Consider the following 18,276-nt stretch of genomic DNA (forward strand, 5'->3'; position numbering starts at 1 on the left):
AAAAGTACAGGCTTGAACCTCATCATATTTTGATAATTCAGGCATTACAACTGTTCATAAATCATGTTAGTTAAAACAATAAAAGGAAAATAGTTTAGTTATAACAATAAAAAGAAAATATTGTGTTTTTTCTGTAACTAGTGGTGAGCAAGGTGTAGCAACAATGTTGTTTTGAACCACTTGAAACTTTTTATAATATTAAATGTGGATCATGGTTACATGAGCATCCTGGACTAAAATAACAAGTAATCAACTTAGAGATATATTCTCCAAAGTCTATCATAAAGCTGCCTCTGTAGAAGTTGCCTGTTCTGACTTTCGTACATCTGGAATTTATCTTTTGTGTCGGGATATAACTCCAGACATTAAGTTTAATAATGACAAAAGCTCTAATGCCAACTTACATAAGCTTGATAAAATTGATTCTCAAGTTAATTCAAGCACCTTATTAACATCGTTGTCAGGATGTTCAAAAAATATTGATTTTAATATAGTGATACCCTGCTTTTCTAATATTTTAGCTATTTCAAAAATCGCTTTATTACCAAGAAAAGGAGAAGAATCACAGATAATAACAACATCACATTATAGAAAATTACTATTTGAATCCTCTGAAAAATCAAAAAATTAGAAGAAAAAAAATTGAAAATAAATGTACATTAGAAAAGGGTAAAGAAAGAGTTGAAAGTTCAAGTGTTGAATACTAAGAATGTTGTTTTTATAATGGAGTATGGCTGCAAAAGTATTGAAGTAGAATCAATGTTTAAAATGTACAAGTTTGGCTCATTTAGATTGCTGTTAATTTCAAAATACTGGTGAAGTATTTTGTGATTTATGTGACTAGTGACAGTGTGTTTGATTATATGATTAACTAGTGGCAGTTTTATTATGTATTTTATTTGTTTGATTATATGTTATGTATTTTTATTAGCTGTATTATATTAAAAGATGTTCATCTTGCTAAACCACTTAAAAATCTGTTTTACACTATTATTAATTTGAATTACTTAATAAAAAAATCTGTCTAATTTAGCCCCACATAGCGGGGCAAAATGAGACAGGATAGGTGTTGTCAATAAATGATCTCTAGTGGCCAAACCACTGCAATTTTGCAACTCATGTTTTGTAATGTTATAGTAGGATGGTAGAAGATTTGAAAAATATCAAAGATGTCTAATATGTATTAGATAAATTAGTGCTTAAGTGTCTCATTTTGCCCCTCGTTACCCTATAAGGAGGTCCACCAATACACCATTGAGCCCAAAAATGTTTTACTTTGAAGCAGTTATTGACAGCGTAATGAACTTTATCATTATTACCACTATTAATAAGTGTTCGCCTTACTTCTCTTTCGCCTTGCTTCTCTTTCGCGTTACTTCTCTTCTAATCAAGACTTTTTTTCAACCTTGATCACAATTTTGTTACAGTTAAAAACATTTTTTAGCTCGTCCAATATGTCAGTTGTTTAAGTTGTATCAAAAAATTCATCAATAACTTGGTTAGTGCTTGAAGCCGCTTAGTACTTTGCGTCGATTTAATTCATGTGATCTGCGTTTTCTCATGAAGTTTTGAGGCATTGTTGTTGATAGTTGATTGATTTATTAATTTTAATTGATTATAAGACCAACACGATCTGAAAAATTATTTAAAAAACTAAATGAGGGTAGTCAATTTTATTTATCCAATCAAAGCACATCTTCATTAAATATGGCGAAATCACCCATTTATTATCTCCGGAATAACTTCGGAACCAATAAAAATCGGAAAGAAAAAAACAACTCTCAGATTCTTTAAAGAGTATCCTACATTTTGGTCTTTTAAATTTTTGACGGAATAAAAAAAATAGATTTTTAAGGGCATTTTAAATTTCTTGTTTTTTTTTTTTGAAGCTTTTGTCAATTAATTTTCATGTCAATTAATTAACATGAACATTGAACTAGCCAAAATTTCCGAATGGCTTAGATTAAACAAACTATCATTAAATATTGATAAAACTAAATGGATTATTTTTCATCCTTATGGTAAAAAGCACCAGCTGCCTAGCAACTTACTCTTTTTTTTATTGATAACATAGTTATTAAAAGAGTTCTAGTGACAAGATTTTTAGGTGTATATATCGATGAAAATCTTAATTGGAAAAGCCACATTGCTAACTTGTGCAATAAAATTTCAAAGAGTATAGGCATTTTATACAAAATAAGAAACTTTCTTGATAAACATACCTTAATTCAGTTATATTATTCGCTAATTCATTGCCATATCAATTATGCAAACATTGCTTGGGGTAGCACTTATAAAAGTAAACTTAAACCTCTCTATCGGCAACAGAAACATGTAGCACACCTTATAAATTTCAAGGACCGTTTTGCTCACGCCAAGCCTCTTTTATATGATATGAAAGCACTCAATATATATGAGTTAAATGTTTTTAATATTCTTTGTTTTATGTATAAATGCAAGACCCACCAATCACCCGTTTCTTTTCGTAACTTGTATTTACAAAGAGATAGAAATAAATATAATTTAAGGAACGATAATTTAATTCGACAACCATTTTCTCAAACTAATTTTGGAAAATTTTTTATTTCATTTCGCAGACCGTTTCTATGGAATAGTATAGTTCTAAATACTGCTAAAGATTTTTCTCAAGAATGTAATTTTGATTCTTTTAAACAAAATCTTAAAAACCCATTTTTTCAACTGATAAATTACTAATCTACTTTTAAATTTTAAATTTATTTTAAAATCCCTTATCTATATTGGTATATATATATATATATATATATATATATATATATATATATATATATATATATATATATATATATATATATATATATATATATATATATATATATATATATATATATATATATATATATATATATATATATATATATATATATATATGTATATATATATATTTAATGTATATTCTTATTTTATTTATTTTTTTGTTTGTTTTTTTGTCCACAAGCAATTAGCGGTTTCTCTGTGACAAGACCTGATGGTCTTCTTTGAGTAATCCGCGTTCTTTATATTTATTTTTAATATTTATTTTTAAATGATATCTTGACTTGTTAACTTTTTTTATTGTAATAAAGTTTTGTTTATTTTATTTTTAATAAATATTATAATAAAAAACAAATAAAAAAAAAAAAAAAAAAAATTTTCACAGTAAGAAGTTCTTTTACTTATTTAAATTACCATCTTAATCAAGATCTACTATGACATACTAAACAGACACTCGTCTTACAAGTGTCAGTTTAGTATGTTTACTTTTCGAGTAAAATGAAGAACTCATGCAACACATCTATATATATATATATATATATATATATATATATATATATATATATATATATATATATATATATATATATGTATATATATATATATATATGTATATATATATACAGGCGACAAAATAAATAGCACAGATTGATGTTCAATATGTAATGATATATTTTCAAGAGATCTGAGTTTTTGAGATCTAAACTCTTTCAGCCAAAAAAAATATTATTTTTAGAAGATAACATTACTGAGTAAGAAAAGAGAGTAACTTCGTTAAAAAAAAGTACAATCGTATAAATGTTCTTTCGTATAAAATCGTATAAATCGTATAAATATTCTTCTGAGTTCTTTGTCTTTTATCATTTATTGTGCATGTAAATTTTTGTGTGACGGGGCTCGGTGATAAGACAACCTGTCTTCTTCTTGCTCCGGCCAGGATTTTTCTTTTATTGTAATTTCTTTTTTGTAATATTTATCAACGGCAAAATAAATAAATAATAAAAAAAAAAAATAAAAAAATAAAAAAATAAATGATTTAGAAGTACAGAATAAGGGGGCAATTTAAAAAGCACACCCTGTACAAAACTATCATTTCGATCTTTGCTACCAAAATCATGGAGGTTCTTTGTATAAATAGTTTAGAAAACTTTATTAGAGGTAAATTAATGTTTAGTGGGGTATCCTTTTGAGTCAATAACTGCTTGACAACAACAGCCCATTGACGAGATCAGTTTTTGGCATCGTTCAGGCGTAATGGCGTCCAAAGCAGCCTTTATTTCAATCCAAAGTCGGTCTAAATTTGTTGCAATTGACCGGTTTATGTTTCTGTCAACTTCGTCCCACAAATTTTCTATCGGATTTAGGTCTGGCGACTGTGCGGGTTACTCCAATACATAAATTTTCTTAGCGTTAAACCACATTTTAACACTTTTGGCGGTGTTCTTAGGGTCGTTGTCTTGTTGGAATTTCCAAACCAAAGGGAGATTTTCCTCGGCATATGGCAACATGACATTTTCAAGTATTTCTTTGTACATGTGTTGATCAATTGCCCCTTGAATTCTATGCAACGGGTCCACACCACACCATGAAAAACTGCCCCAAACTATCACATTGCCACCACCATGTTTTACGGTCTTAAGAGTATAGCGAGGGCTGAGTTCTTGGTTTTGGGGACAACGAACATATTGTTTTCCTTTCGGATCCAAAGCGATTAAACTTAGACTCGTCAGTCCAAAGCACATTTTGCCAAAAACATAAACCTTTGTGTACGTGCTGTTTTGCAAACTTCAAACGGCTGGCGAGATTACGTTTTGAGACCAATGGTTTTTTTCGGGCGACCTTTCCAAATTGCTTATTTTCGCGTAAGCGACTTTTAACAGTGCTGAAAGACAGATCAAGTTTTAAATTTTGAGCAATTTGTTCTTTAATTTTTGGTGTGCCAACAAAAGGATTCAGCTTAGCAATACGGGAAATGGCTGCGTCTTCTCTAGGGGTTTTCTTTTGTTCGTGAGACTTGCGTTTTTTGTTGCTTAATGAACCAGTATCGTTAAATAAATTAATAGCATTGATAACTTTCTTACTAGAACAACCCAATCTTCGAGCTATTTCAGAGTTGTTCAATCCTAGATCTCGAAATGCCTGTACTTGCCCTCGAAAGACATCTGTTCCATGTTTACCTCGTCCCATAGTTGATAGATAATGCATTATTTTTTTTTTTTGTCAAATGAATTACAAGAATATTCTTTAAATACTGAAAAGAATGATTATCTTTTGATATAATAAAAGAATTTAAGTTTTTTTTTAAATAAAAAGTAAATGTGTGCTATTTAAAATGACCGTCAAAAGGTTAACACGACCGCTTAAATGCTCAAAACAAGCACTTTTGACAGCTATAAATGTCAAATGAGTATTTCCGTTCCAAAAGGTAAACATTGTTGATGCTATAAAAAATAACAGCAATTGCTATAAATACAAAAAAGTTGGCATCAAAAAGTAAAACCAACTGGTCATGAAAGTGTGCTATATATGTTGTCGCCACTGTATATATATATATATATATATATATATATATATATATATATATATATATATATATATATATATACATATATATATATATATATATATATATATATATATATATATATATATATATATATATATATATATATATATATATATATATATATATATATATATATATATATATATATATATATATATATATATATATATATATAAAGGGCGTACAACTCAGTTGTTAGTTAATATTTTTTATTCATTTTTTCACATAATTTTTAGAACAAAGTTACTGATTAGTAGTGAGTTATTTCACCATTTTTACCTAAACATTCCAAAATTCTGGCGCAAAAACTTTCAATAAGTGAATAGCATTCTACCAGAGTGATTGAAGCCCGTTCTATTTGAACTCTTGTGATAAGTTGTTGGTGATTTTAGGGCTTAGAATTTTTAAAAACGCTGTTTTGAAGCCTTGCCCATACATGCTCGATGCAATTAAGGTCTAGTAAATTCCCTGGCGAACATTGTTGAACTCCCAATTGATGACATCCATTGTTGCTTTTGCGTAAGGCATTTTGCTCCATCTTGCATTAAAAAAAATGAAAGTTTACCTTTTGATTTTTAAAAAAACCTTCCTCCAGATAGTTACAACAAACACTTAAAACGTTTAAAAAAATTTTGACCAGAGCAACTTAAACATGGCAATGAAAAAATATGAGAGGTATAAATATATATATATATATATATATATATATATATATATATATATATATATATATATATATATATATATATATATATATATATATATATATATATATATATATATATATATATATATATATATATATATGCATAACATATTGTAAAAAATAAAAACAACATAACTCAATCTTTTTTAATTTAGAAATTCTCAAGAATTAAAACAAGGTAAAGTAAAAAAACTTACATTATTACTTACGTTACGTCATAAACTTAGAAAAAATTAAAAAAATGTTAAAAGTTTTATGAATCGCAGAAAAAGATCTGCATTCAGATATGTTTTCTCGGATTGATCTTTCCTTTAGATTAAAATTTGCAAGAAATGAATTTGTTCTAGAACCAAATAACTTAGAAACTTTTCTGTTTCTAACTGCATAATTTAATGGATTAATTCAGGAACTTCTCTAATGGATATGGTCCACATAAGTACACGATAAAGTCCTACAACTTGAGAAATATTTTTTTTTGAAAAAACAAACGACAAATAGTACTGCCCTATTAAGCACAGCGTGTAAAACAATACATGTGTAAGTGATATTATTACTACGGTTTTTGTGATGTAGTTTTTTATTTCAATGTTTTTCTGAACTTGAACAGAACTTCTTCGCAATTTTTTTCAGTTTGAAAAAGCGTTAAAAGATTAGCAAAAACAACCAGAAAAAGTGAAAGCATTGTAATAAAACCAGTCCCAATATAAAGTATAAACTGTAGATGCAGGCTTGATGTAGCATACACTACACTGTACAAGACAGCAGTACAACATGTAAAAAAAAATAACTAATGAAAGGTATCCAAACAAATAGGAGTCTTTAATTGTAAAGCCATAAATCTTGTTGTTATTAAATATAGTAAAATAATGCTCAAAAGAAATTAATATAAAAATTGAGCTTGATAAGCCTAACAACCAAATTCGAAAAAATGACATAATAGATATCTCTAAGCAACCAAAATTATTAATCAGTTTTAGTAATATTGTTAGAGATAGTGAAACTATTAAAGCATATAATGTATCAGTAATGGATAGTGCAATACCAAGATTCTTGTTTTGAGTGTACTTTTTGTTTTTGGTTGTAATATGTAAGCTCAAAATCAAAAAACTATTCGTAGATAGTGTAAATACTGCGTTCAAAATATTGCATGAAATTAAAAAGCTGCTGTTAGTATATTCCAGCATATCTCTACATTAATATTGACATATTGCATCTTTGTAACTTGACATGCTTCTTTTCCATAAAAACTAAAATGATTTTATGAAAATAAATATTAAATATATGTCAGAATTTAATCTTATATATTTATCAAAAAAATACAACATAAAATTTGCTTAAAATAAATCAAACAATAATTTTACTTTTCAACACTTTTTTTTGCAAATAACTGAGTGTTTTTTGCAGTAATCGTTATAAGGGTTACTTGAAATATTCACTTTTACAGGTTGTTGTAACAATTTTTGCTATTATTGCCCTCAATATTGTAGTTACTTGTATATTAGTTCGGGCAGTTACTTATTATACTTGTATATTAGTTCGGGCAGTTACTTCAAGTAATTATAACTACCTGTAAAAATGAACATTTCAAGTAACCCTTATACTATTACTGAATATTGCAAGTCTTGCAATACATTTTCTATAGAAATCAGCTTGAAGAGATCATTTTAATGTAAACCAAAATTTCATTTTACTGCAACTGACTTGATTAAAATTTGTCTACGTTGTTTCATTTAGTTTGCTGTTCATTAATATATTTGTCTACATTGTTTTCTTTATGAAAAGAGGTACTAAGGCTTGCATTTGATGAAACGTGTTCAATCATTGCACAATAAAATTGGCTTTAAGTCCCGTTAAAAAATTGAATAATTTTACTAACAATTTGTCTGGGGCTCAATCAAGGCCTCAAAAAAAAGGTGAGAGTAAATAGTAACAGTGGTTATTATTACTATATCATTGAGAAAAAATTTTATAGAAATTTATTTTATATTTATTTTGGCAAGAATTTTATGTAAAAGATTTATTATTACTAGCGAGTTATGGTTCGTATAATAAGCCAAAACAGTAGCTCACTTTTAAAAGGCATTTTTTTTATAAATATATTGTGTAAATATTGCATATAAATATAAGTTATTTATATGCAATATTTACACAATATATTTATAAAATAACTTTTTAACTCAGTAATTAGATTTTTGTTTTTTTTTATTATTAAACATTGAAGCTATAATGTGACTAAATATTTTTTAATGAAACTCTTTGTCAATAAATGATCCACCTGCAATGGTCAACCAAAAACCACCTGCAATCGTCAACCAAAACCGACTTAAAATTTTATATGTGCAATTGGTAGTTTATAATAAGATATAAGTTTGGTATTAATATATTTTAGCCTAATAACATATAATTTGATATCGTAGTGAGGTTTACAATTAAATATAAATGCACTAACACGCAATGTTTAACTTTCAGTTTTCCAGATTTCTTCCTTTTTTTGAACCCAAATAAAACTTTTTATCTAATAGCGTTTCTAATCTTTGTAATGTGTGGGATGGGATAATAATTTAACAAAAATATATATGTTTTTTTTTTGTGACTATTGAACTAAAACTGACCAAATTGCTTTTTTTGGTCAGTTTTAGTTCAAAATATTTAAAAATAAAACTGCAAACATTTTCCAATGAAAAATTTAAAAAAAAGTTAGTCGTTAAAGTTATTTAAAAAAAAAGTTAACTTTGGGACTGCAAGTTTGTTTAAATCTCTTCTGTCATCAAAACTTTTTAATCTACATATCCATTTTCATCTTTTTTTTTTTTTTTTTTTTTTTGAATATATTTGTTCCTTTTTTTTTATATTTTTTTAAACCTGATTCCTGTTTGTTTTTGGCTAATTCTAATTTCTAAAAATTACAAACAGTCAAGCCAACCATGTCAGCCTCTCGTTTAAGAGTTGATGAAAACCCTCTTAATTGGCAAACTTTTGAACTGTTTGCTGTTTATTGTCTTTGGTACCAACGGTCTCTTTTGTGTTTGAAGCCAATATGTAACTGATTTTGAACATTGTGATTAGACTTTTAGGCGTCGGCTATAAATTGCGTCACGCTTTAGGGCGGGAGGGGGAGGAGTAGGCAATTTTGTGACAATTTGCAACAAGGGGGATGGGGGGTTCTTGATTTTGTAATGAAACATTTTTTTTTTAGTTTTAAATCTAGAGAAGACTTTCTTCTAATTAAAAGAGTATCTAGCCAAAACCCTTAGTTGATGTATCTACATGTTGATTGTAAAAAAAACTACGCCTCAATCATACTCAATCAATATGTACACTCCGTTAACGGAATAGTTACAGCCTGTTAACGGACTGTTACGGCTGTAATAGTCTATGATAGCCATTCCAAACAATTTTTTTTATAATTTAAATGAATATATAATTGATATTTCGGCCTTTGATGTTAGGCGGATCCAAAGTAAATGAATTTTTTGTAGTGCAAAAATTGATGATTTTTTGACAAAAGGTATAGGGCTTAAGTATGGAAAATTTGCAGTATAATGGCACCGAAAAGGAGAGTATTTTTGGATAATATTGACTTTTAAATAACTTTTGAACCGTTATTACATTTGACGAGATATTTTCATTAGTGATATAACAACTATAAGAAAACAAAATTCCGAAAAAAAAATTTTTTAATCTGTCGGAATTGCTTAGAATTATCTATTTTACAGACTAAGGGTTTTTACTTATTTACTTGATTTTGGTGTCATATTGACTTTTGAATAACTTCTGACCCTTTATTACATTTGACTTGAAATTTTTCATAGTGATCCAACAACTATAAGAAAATAAAATGCCACAATTTTTGTTTTTAAATCTGTCAGGATTGCCCAGAATCATCTATTTTGCAGACTATTGGTTTTTACTTTTTTACTTAGTTTTGGTGTCATATTGACTCTTGAATAACTTTTGAACCATTATTACTTTTGACTTTAAATTTTTTATAGTTATCCAACAACTATAGGCAAATAAAATACCACAATTTTTTTTTAATCTGTGCGGACCGCCTAGTTTCATCTATTTTACAGACTGAGGATTTTTACTTATTTACTTAGTTTTGGAAAATAAAATTTAGGGTTATATTACACCATGGTTATATTACACCATATAATTACATATTATTATTAGGGTTATGTTACGCCATATAACTACACCATGCAAATATGCATAATCGAATCATGGAATCCAAATAATACATTTGAAATTATTGTTTAACTTACAGACCGGTCAGTAAATTACTGCAAAAAGGCAGCACAAACCAGTTGCCATGTCGACTATAAATATATTTGATATTTTTAAAACATTATTACATTTGACTTAAATAATAAATTTTCCATAATGATCTAATTTTTTTTTAAATTGGACGGGATCGACCAGAATCATCTATTTTACAGACTGAGGGTTTTTACTTATTCACTTACTTTTGGAAAATAAAATTTGGGGTTATAAATAATAATAAAAAATAATAGATAAAGATTTATTAGAACAAGTTTAAAAATTACATATTCTAAAGGACATACAGGTCCAATAAATGGACACTGACAATATGCTTCTAAATAAGAAAACAAAGTATGGAGCAAATATTGTTTATAATAGAAACATTCAAGATTTCATTCATCCATTTTTTTGACATGAATCATTTTATATAGACACAATGTTTATTAAAATTACACGATTTTATTCGATTTTTAAAAATACAAATGTTATCAGCATTTACAGCTTCTTATGTCAGATTATTTCAGATATTTACAACTCGTTGAGAAAAACAATATTTGCGAATGTCGAGTTGACATCGTTGCTTGCGAATCCTATAAGTATGACCACAGGTATATTTATTATTGGTAATTTCAAAAAACAAATTTTTATCCATGCAAACCAAATTATGCATAATTTTGAAACGTATATATAAATCATGTTTTAAATGTCTGAGCTCCAGAGAATCCAAACCATGCAGCTGTAAACGGCTAGAATAGCTTAAACAACTAAGATTAGCAATTTTTTTTGTGAATTGTTTTTGAATATTTTCAATAGATTTTATTGACATAGTTTGGTGTGGCGACCAAACTGGAGAGCAATATTCAAGAATTGGTCTTATATAAGTGGTAAATGCACGTACTAATATAATAAGATTGCGAGTTTTAAAGCATTTTAAGATTAGGTATGCTCTAGTATTTGCAACATGAATGTCTCTGGCAATATGTTTTTTGTAGTTTTAGCGGGAGTCCATAGTTACTTCAAGATCTTTTGGGTTAGACGACCAATCTAGAATAAAATCACCTAACTTGTAATTAAAACTAATACTATGCAATGGAGAAAGTGCTAATCTGTGTTCAAAACATTTCTTGCTGGCAAGTGGCAATTACCAAGTATCCGACCAAATAAGTATCCTATCAAGAGCAATAGTTAAATCGTGGCTATGATTCATATCGCGAAACGAACTGTATAACTTTATATCATCAGCAAAAAGTTTTATTGTACAATTGAGATTGTGTACGACAGATGATAAGTCATTTATAAATAATAAGAACAAACTTGGTCCTAGTACACTACTCTGAGGTACGCCACTAACAATTTGAATCGGATCTGATAAATCAGTACCAATCTTTACCAGTTGAGATCTGGCTGCGAGAAATGCAGAAATCCACTTTAAAAGGTTACCACGAATATTGTATAATGAAAGTTTAAATATTAGTTTTGAATGTGATTTGGAATCAAACGCCTTTCGGAAGTCAATACATATAACATCTGTAATCAGATGATTGTCAAGTGCAGTACTCCAATCGTTAGCAGATTCTAAAAGATTCGTACACGTAGAACGTTTATTGAGGAAACCGTGCTGACAAGGAGATATTATGTTATATTTATTTAGATACTCAACTAAATGTGAGTTGATAGTTTTTTCTATGATTCGAAAACAAGTACAAGTTAAAGAGATGGGTCTATAGTTGTTAGGATCCAATGTTGCTCCGTTTTTAAAAATTGGGGAGACGAAAGCTTTGCGCCATTGATTAGGTAAAGCGTTTGATGTAAAACTAGCCTCAAAAATATATGAAAGAGGAAAACATAAAACATGAGCCAACTTTTTAAGAATTGCATTAGGTAAACCATCAGGACCGAACGAGGTTCTTGTATTAATTCCCATTAGGTTTTTATACACTGACTCCACGGAAAAATGAACCGTATCAATACTTATTGGATCATTAACATCAGTGGCAATATTAGAAAAATAGCAATTATTGTCCGTAAAAACACTTCCGAAGTGATTATTAAACATATTAGCAATTTCTATATTACTGGAAATGACCTTGTTATTGTTATTTTTGTCTATTAGATGGTGGTGCTTATTAAGGATTTTCATTTTATTATTAACATACTTATAAAACTTGCTAATGTTATTTCCCTCTACAAGAAAATTCGAAATATCAATTTATTTTTGATAAATATAACTCAAGACACTTAAAATCAGCATTAGTAAAGTCGTAGAAAGATTCCGATTTATTTTCACACTGGTTGAAATCATTCGTACTTGTAGAAAATTGGACTATGTTATGGTCGCTAGTGCTAAAAGGACACTCAGATATATCACTTATAAGAGAACTGTTATTCGAAAAAACAAGATTAAGAAAATTCATATTGCACGGTGATTCAATACTTATTAAAACTTGGGATTTTATTATGCGCATGCGTTAGCTGCAAATATATAAATATCATTAATTTGATTAACTGTGTTAAGCTTTCATTATACAGTGCTTAAAAATTTGCCCGTTTGTTTGTGTTTTTTGTTGTTGGTAAACTTGATCTCGTAAAATAAAGCAAAACCGATCACAAATGAACTTGATTGAGTATTGTAATTATTAGAATTTGAAGTAGTAAAATTGCTTTATTGGGATCAACAAAGCTTTGTTTTTAGCGAAATTAACATATTTTATTCATTTGTATTTTAGAAGAACTAAAATTTTTGTAAGATTTTGGTAAGTTGTTAACAATACTCCTTCTTTTTATCTTTTCAAAAAAAATAGTCCCTATTACCAGTCATTTTTTTATAAGAAAATATAATGTTTTTGAATAGGGTAGGTTTCACGAAAAAAACTCCGTAAAATATGGCGAGTAATCACCAACAAAAACTATCCAGAGTATGTAGAATATGTGGAAACCTTTTAGGAAAAGACAGTTTAAAAACTGACAGTAAAATAGATCGAATTTATAAAGCTTTTAGAATAAATGGCAGTATTCTGGATGAATACACTGAGAATCAGAAGATTCTCAGTGTATTCATCCAGAGAAAATGTGCATGAAGTGTTGTACTTCTCTTAGAAACATCGAAAATAGAGGCAGTAAAGTTTTCAAAGCTCCAAAAATTTGGGTAAAATGTCCAACAGTCGAATGCAAATGTGTTTTTGGTATTCCTGGTCGAAAACCTCTATCTAATGTTGGGCGACCAGGAAAGGTTAAAAAATGGACAAAATTTTATATAAAATTATTTCTTGATTCATTGCCTATACAAGAAGATAAAGAAATTTTAACAGAACTAAACCATGAACTAAATCCACGTATAGTTTTATGCATATGTAAGATTTGTGGGGAAGTTATGAATCAGCCTGTCATGTTAAAGAACTGTCAACACTCATTCTGTAGCTTGTGCATTTTATCAAATGTTAACGATAAATTAGAAAATGATTCAAATTGTCCATTATGTAAAACTAACATCACAATTAACAGCCTATCATATTCTGTCCATATATCTGAAATTATAAAACATTTAACTATTATATGCAAGATTTGTGACAAAAAAGTATTTTTAAAAGACAGAAGTTTTGAAAATCACGACTGCATAAAATTATCAAATAACACCATAAATGAAAACGACCAATTAGTTAGTATAAACAGTCTTTACCAAATCACTGACACAAGTGAAATCCCACGAGAAGTCAATGATGCTGTTTTACATATCATTAAAAAAAAGTTGAATCAGTCCAAAACATCTACAATAGAATTTTCATCAGGTGGGCCTAGGGTAAGAAATATGTTTTAACTTTATAGCAAGTTAAATAGTGTTTACTCTTCTATTACGCTAGGTATAATTGTAATTATTAGAAATGTAGTAGTATTTAATCTTTATTATATCATTTTAATGCAATCTATATTTTAAGCAAGAGTAAATCAGTTTGATTTAGTTTTTTTAATATTAAATATAAGTTTTAAAAAAATATATAAAATATTATTTTATTTTCTATTTGAAGTAATGTTTTGTTTAATTTACAGTCACTTTGTTTCGTTTCTGCTCCCAAAGCCTATAAAGATAGTACAAACTGTAGTAATAGCTCTCTAAGAAGACAGAAATATTTATTGGAACAATTCAACCATACAGCTGGTAGTTCTCAGGACTCTAAAGTATGTCAAACAGCTGTAATGTTAAAGTCATATGATAATGATGAAGCAAATAAAATTTTAAATAAAGCCAATATTGGAAGAGTGGATTTAAATGCAGAAGAAATGGTTGCTTTAAAAGCTGATATGGGTATTCTTTGGAATAAATTGAAAACTATGGCTAGGTAAATATAAATATGGAACTTAAAATACTTTTATTAATTTTGTTTTTTATTTGAAAACTTGTAGTTCATTTTTACAATTGTTTATAATTGCAAAACTTATTGCTTGTATATTAATATTGTAGGTGGTTAAATTCGAAAAATATTAAAACTGCTTCTAACAATAAACTAAAAAAAGAGTTGTTGCAAAAGAATGGGCTGGAAATGATTTAGTTGTTTTAGATGGACTATTTACATTTCATAATGAAAATAATAATGCTGTTTTTGAAATTAAACTAGCTCCTTGGGCTTATATCAACGACCTACCACAAAATATAGAAAACCTACTAAATCTTATGGAAAAGTAATAACTCATTGATTTGAGATATTTTTAGTAAACACTTAAATTTATAAATTACTAGAAAAATAAAAGTTAATCTTTATACTAGTTTGTATAAGATAAGTATATATGTGTGTGTGTGTGTGTGTGTGTGTGTGTGTGTGTGTGTGTGTGTGTGTGTGTATTTATACAAACTTATATACAAATTTAAATGTTAATATTTTAAGGTTTAACTTACTCAAACATGGTGGGATTATCAAGGATGAAATACATATAAAAATTGGTGGTGATCATGGAGGTGGTTCTTTTAAAATGAGTTACCAAGTTGTTAATCAAAATCAGCCTAACGCAAAATCAAATAGTTTTGTGTTTAGTACTTTTGAAGCAAAAGACTATCGTGTCAATCTGAAAGTTGGACTGTCTAGATATACACAACAAGTTGATGAGATGCAAAAAATGGTTTGGAAGTAAGTTAATATGTCACAGCAGTCATGGTTAATATTTGTTTTGAACAATAAAATATAATATTTCTGAACAATTCAAATTACTTTTTTTTTCTTGAGTTTTCACACATGTTTGGGTGGGTACTTTGTTATTAGTTTTAGGATGTTATTACTGTATCAAAGCTGTAAAATATTTATTCTCCATAAAGTCTTGGATAAAAAATCTTTTTTGTTTAGAAATCACCATTGTTGTGTTTTTATGTTTGGAGATTACGATTTTCTGTGCAGTGTATATGGAATCACAGGAGCTAGTGGTAAGTTTTTTTTTTACTATGAGATAAATTATTATCCTGACAAATCTATTTCTGCAAGTGAATAACTATTTTTTTAATCAGTCATACAACACATTATTTATTCCTTTTTTTCTTCATTTCAAGGTCGACACTGCTGCCTTTTTTTGTGACATAACAAAGGAAGAGATCAAAATAACTCCTGAAAATCGAAAACATAATGTTTCACATAGAACACTTTATTCTTTAAGAGGTAACTTTGAGTCTTTTCAGAGTTTTGGAGGAGTTTTAAAGAATGCAAAGCTATTCAACAATGTTATTGATCAATCTTTGTTTAATATTCCTCTGGATCAAGTAAATTAGTTCTTTTTATTTAAATAATGCTGCTATACTATAAAATTACTACAATTGTTTTTATTAACTTTAACAGGTTGCAGTGCCTGCATTACATATATCTCTGGGCATCTTCTTGAAATTTTTTATTATGTTAGAAGACGAGTGTCATTTAATTGATATAAAACTTGCTGGAGAACTTGCATTAAGTAATAAAACTAATGATAAAGCAGAATTCGACAAGTTTATTTCCATGCATGTCCAATCAAGTCTTTTGAATAGCATTATTACAGATTGTCTTGAAAAAGTTGCTCTTCTCCAAGACACAGTTGGAATACAAGTTTTGCGTGATCCAGAAAGAGCAGAAGATATTTTGAAAATATATAAACCAAGAATTCTTTATTATGAATTGAGAAAAAACGAAAAGGTATTGTTTTTCAGTAAAAAATATGAATCATTAAATTTACTTTAATCAAAATTTATAGATAAAACTTGCTTTAAAACTATGCTTAAACTAGGATAATACAATTTAATAAAGAGAATGAAGTTTTTGTTATTTTAAGTTATCAATAATTTTGTTTATTTATACAAATATAATTAAAAGATTAAATGTCTGTAAATTTTGTCTACCTAATTTAATTAAAAACATATTATTAGTCAATAGAACTACAAAGTTTACATGAATGTAACAAACTAGATAAAGTGTCAGGACCATGTATTCAAAAACTAGATGAAATATTGAAAGAAAATAAAGTTGAAAGGCAAGCCTATCATGGGAAATGTTTTGTAGGAAACCATGTTCACAAAATGCCTAAGGTAGTTGTTTTAATACTATATATATATATATATATATATATATATATATATATATATATATATATATATATATATATATATGCATATATGTGTATATACAACAAACTGTTTTATTATATATATTAAAAAAATGTATTGCATAAAATAATATATTTAAAGCTCAATGTTTATAATGCCTCGACTTATGAATTGTTTTGACTTTTTTTGATATTTTTTTATTTATAACATCAACCATTGCTTGACTTATGCAATTCGATTCCAAAGCTAGTTGTAGACCTTGGATTTATAGATACCGGTGTTCACTTACTATCTATCGATGTGAGCCAGAAATTTAAAAAGTTATTTTCATATTATTCTAAGTGTCATAATATTATGAATAGTTCACACTATTTCAAAGATAATGATATTCAGGAGCTTGGTAAATATTTAACTAATTTTTTCGATTTTACTCTTGATTGTAAATTATAATACCTAAACTACCCCTTGTTATTTTTACAGTATGATATTATTGAGTATTATTTTTCTTTCTGTATTCTATAATGGAAAATCTCGTCAATTTTTAGATTTAGCAATCAAAAAACTCATGGAATTTTATAGATTTACATGGCCAGATGCTTCTGTTACACCTAAAATGCATTTGCTTGAAAACCATGTATATCAGTTTATCGAAAAATGGAGATTAGGAATCGGTGTGTATGGTGAACAAGGTGGTGAAAGTTTACACGCCGAATTCAACAATCTTAATAGATTATTCTGGCATATGAAGGGTTTTAGTCGGCCAGAAAGCACTGTTAAAGAATATTTTTTAAGAATCACCCTAAAGCAAAAGATATAAAGCCAATTGTAAAAAAAAGAAAAATGAGTTTATAAAATTTTACAAATATTTTTGTAAAAGAATTTTAGAATTAGTTGAAAATTTATTATAAATTTTAAAAGTTTAAAAGAGAAACAAAATCCTAATTTAAATTTCATTTTCAAATTGACATTGGTTTTAACCCTTGAGCATAAGTAAGCTAAACCTTACATTTTTTTTAGTCAAAAAAATTAAATAATTTTTGCCTAACGTTATATAAATTATCTCGATTTAAAAAAATGACTGGTCAAAATGATTAACATAAACTTTTTCCTTACAGTATCGAGAATAAGAATATGTTTTAATTTTTATCCAAAAAATTTTCAGTCGCAAGATATTCTTTAAATAATTGTAGGGGATGCTGTTTTTTTTCACTTAAAAACTTAATTATTTTAAGCAAAAAAATGTCTTATTTTACGACTTATTATTATTTTTTTAATTTAATAAAGAGCTTATCAATTATATAATTTAAAAACTTTTTTCATTTTTCTGATTGCGAAGACTAAATAGACATTTAGAAAGCAAATCAATCACTAAAGTTTTTAGTTTTTACGGAAAACTGC

The 18,276-nt window shown here is 27.6% G+C and overlaps 1 protein-coding gene across 4 annotated transcripts; it reads left to right on the forward strand.

The window, feature by feature from the left end:
* The first annotated feature begins 12,835 nt into the window (after positions 1-12,835).
* Positions 12,836-17,828, forward strand: LOC136091428 (uncharacterized). 4 transcript variants are annotated; one of them, XM_065819006.1, is made up of 10 exons: positions 12,841-13,081; positions 13,185-14,124; positions 14,373-14,662; positions 14,785-15,002; positions 15,206-15,445; positions 15,659-15,735; positions 15,859-15,964; positions 16,142-16,471; positions 16,702-17,278; positions 17,424-17,828. In XM_065819006.1, exons 2-4 carry the CDS (start codon positions 13,396-13,398, stop codon positions 14,870-14,872), a joined length of 1,107 nt encoding a protein of 368 aa, XP_065675078.1. In that variant the 5' UTR covers positions 12,841-13,081; positions 13,185-13,395; the 3' UTR covers positions 14,873-15,002; positions 15,206-15,445; positions 15,659-15,735; positions 15,859-15,964; positions 16,142-16,471; positions 16,702-17,278; positions 17,424-17,828. The 4 variants fall into 4 exon arrangements, with proteins under 4 accessions (XP_065675081.1, XP_065675080.1, XP_065675078.1 ...); XM_065819009.1 differs by lacking the exon at positions 17,424-17,828 and having other exon boundaries at positions 12,836-13,081; positions 13,180-14,124; positions 16,702-16,780; XM_065819008.1 differs by lacking the exon at positions 17,424-17,828 and having other exon boundaries at positions 12,838-13,081; positions 15,859-16,065; positions 16,702-16,780.
* Positions 17,829-18,276: the final 448 nt, after the last annotated feature.

This window comes from Hydra vulgaris, chromosome 15 (genome assembly GCF_038396675.1).
Source record: "Hydra vulgaris chromosome 15, alternate assembly HydraT2T_AEP".
Taxonomy (NCBI): Eukaryota; Metazoa; Cnidaria; class Hydrozoa; order Anthoathecata; family Hydridae; genus Hydra; species Hydra vulgaris.

What these genes read in the sequence shown, in the direction of transcription:
- LOC136091428 (XM_065819009.1), top strand. Translation starts at nt 13,396, where the DNA reads ATGTGCATGAAGTGTTGTACTTCTCTTAGAAACATCGAAAATAGAGGC. An exon ending in TTTCATCAGGTGGGCCTAGG is followed by an intron (nt 14,125 to 14,372) that starts GTAAGAAATATG and finishes TTTAATTTACAG; the next exon opens with TCACTTTGTTTCGTTTCTGC. An exon ending in AAATTGAAAACTATGGCTAG is followed by an intron (nt 14,663 to 14,784) that starts GTAAATATAAAT and finishes TTAATATTGTAG; the next exon opens with GTGGTTAAATTCGAAAAATA.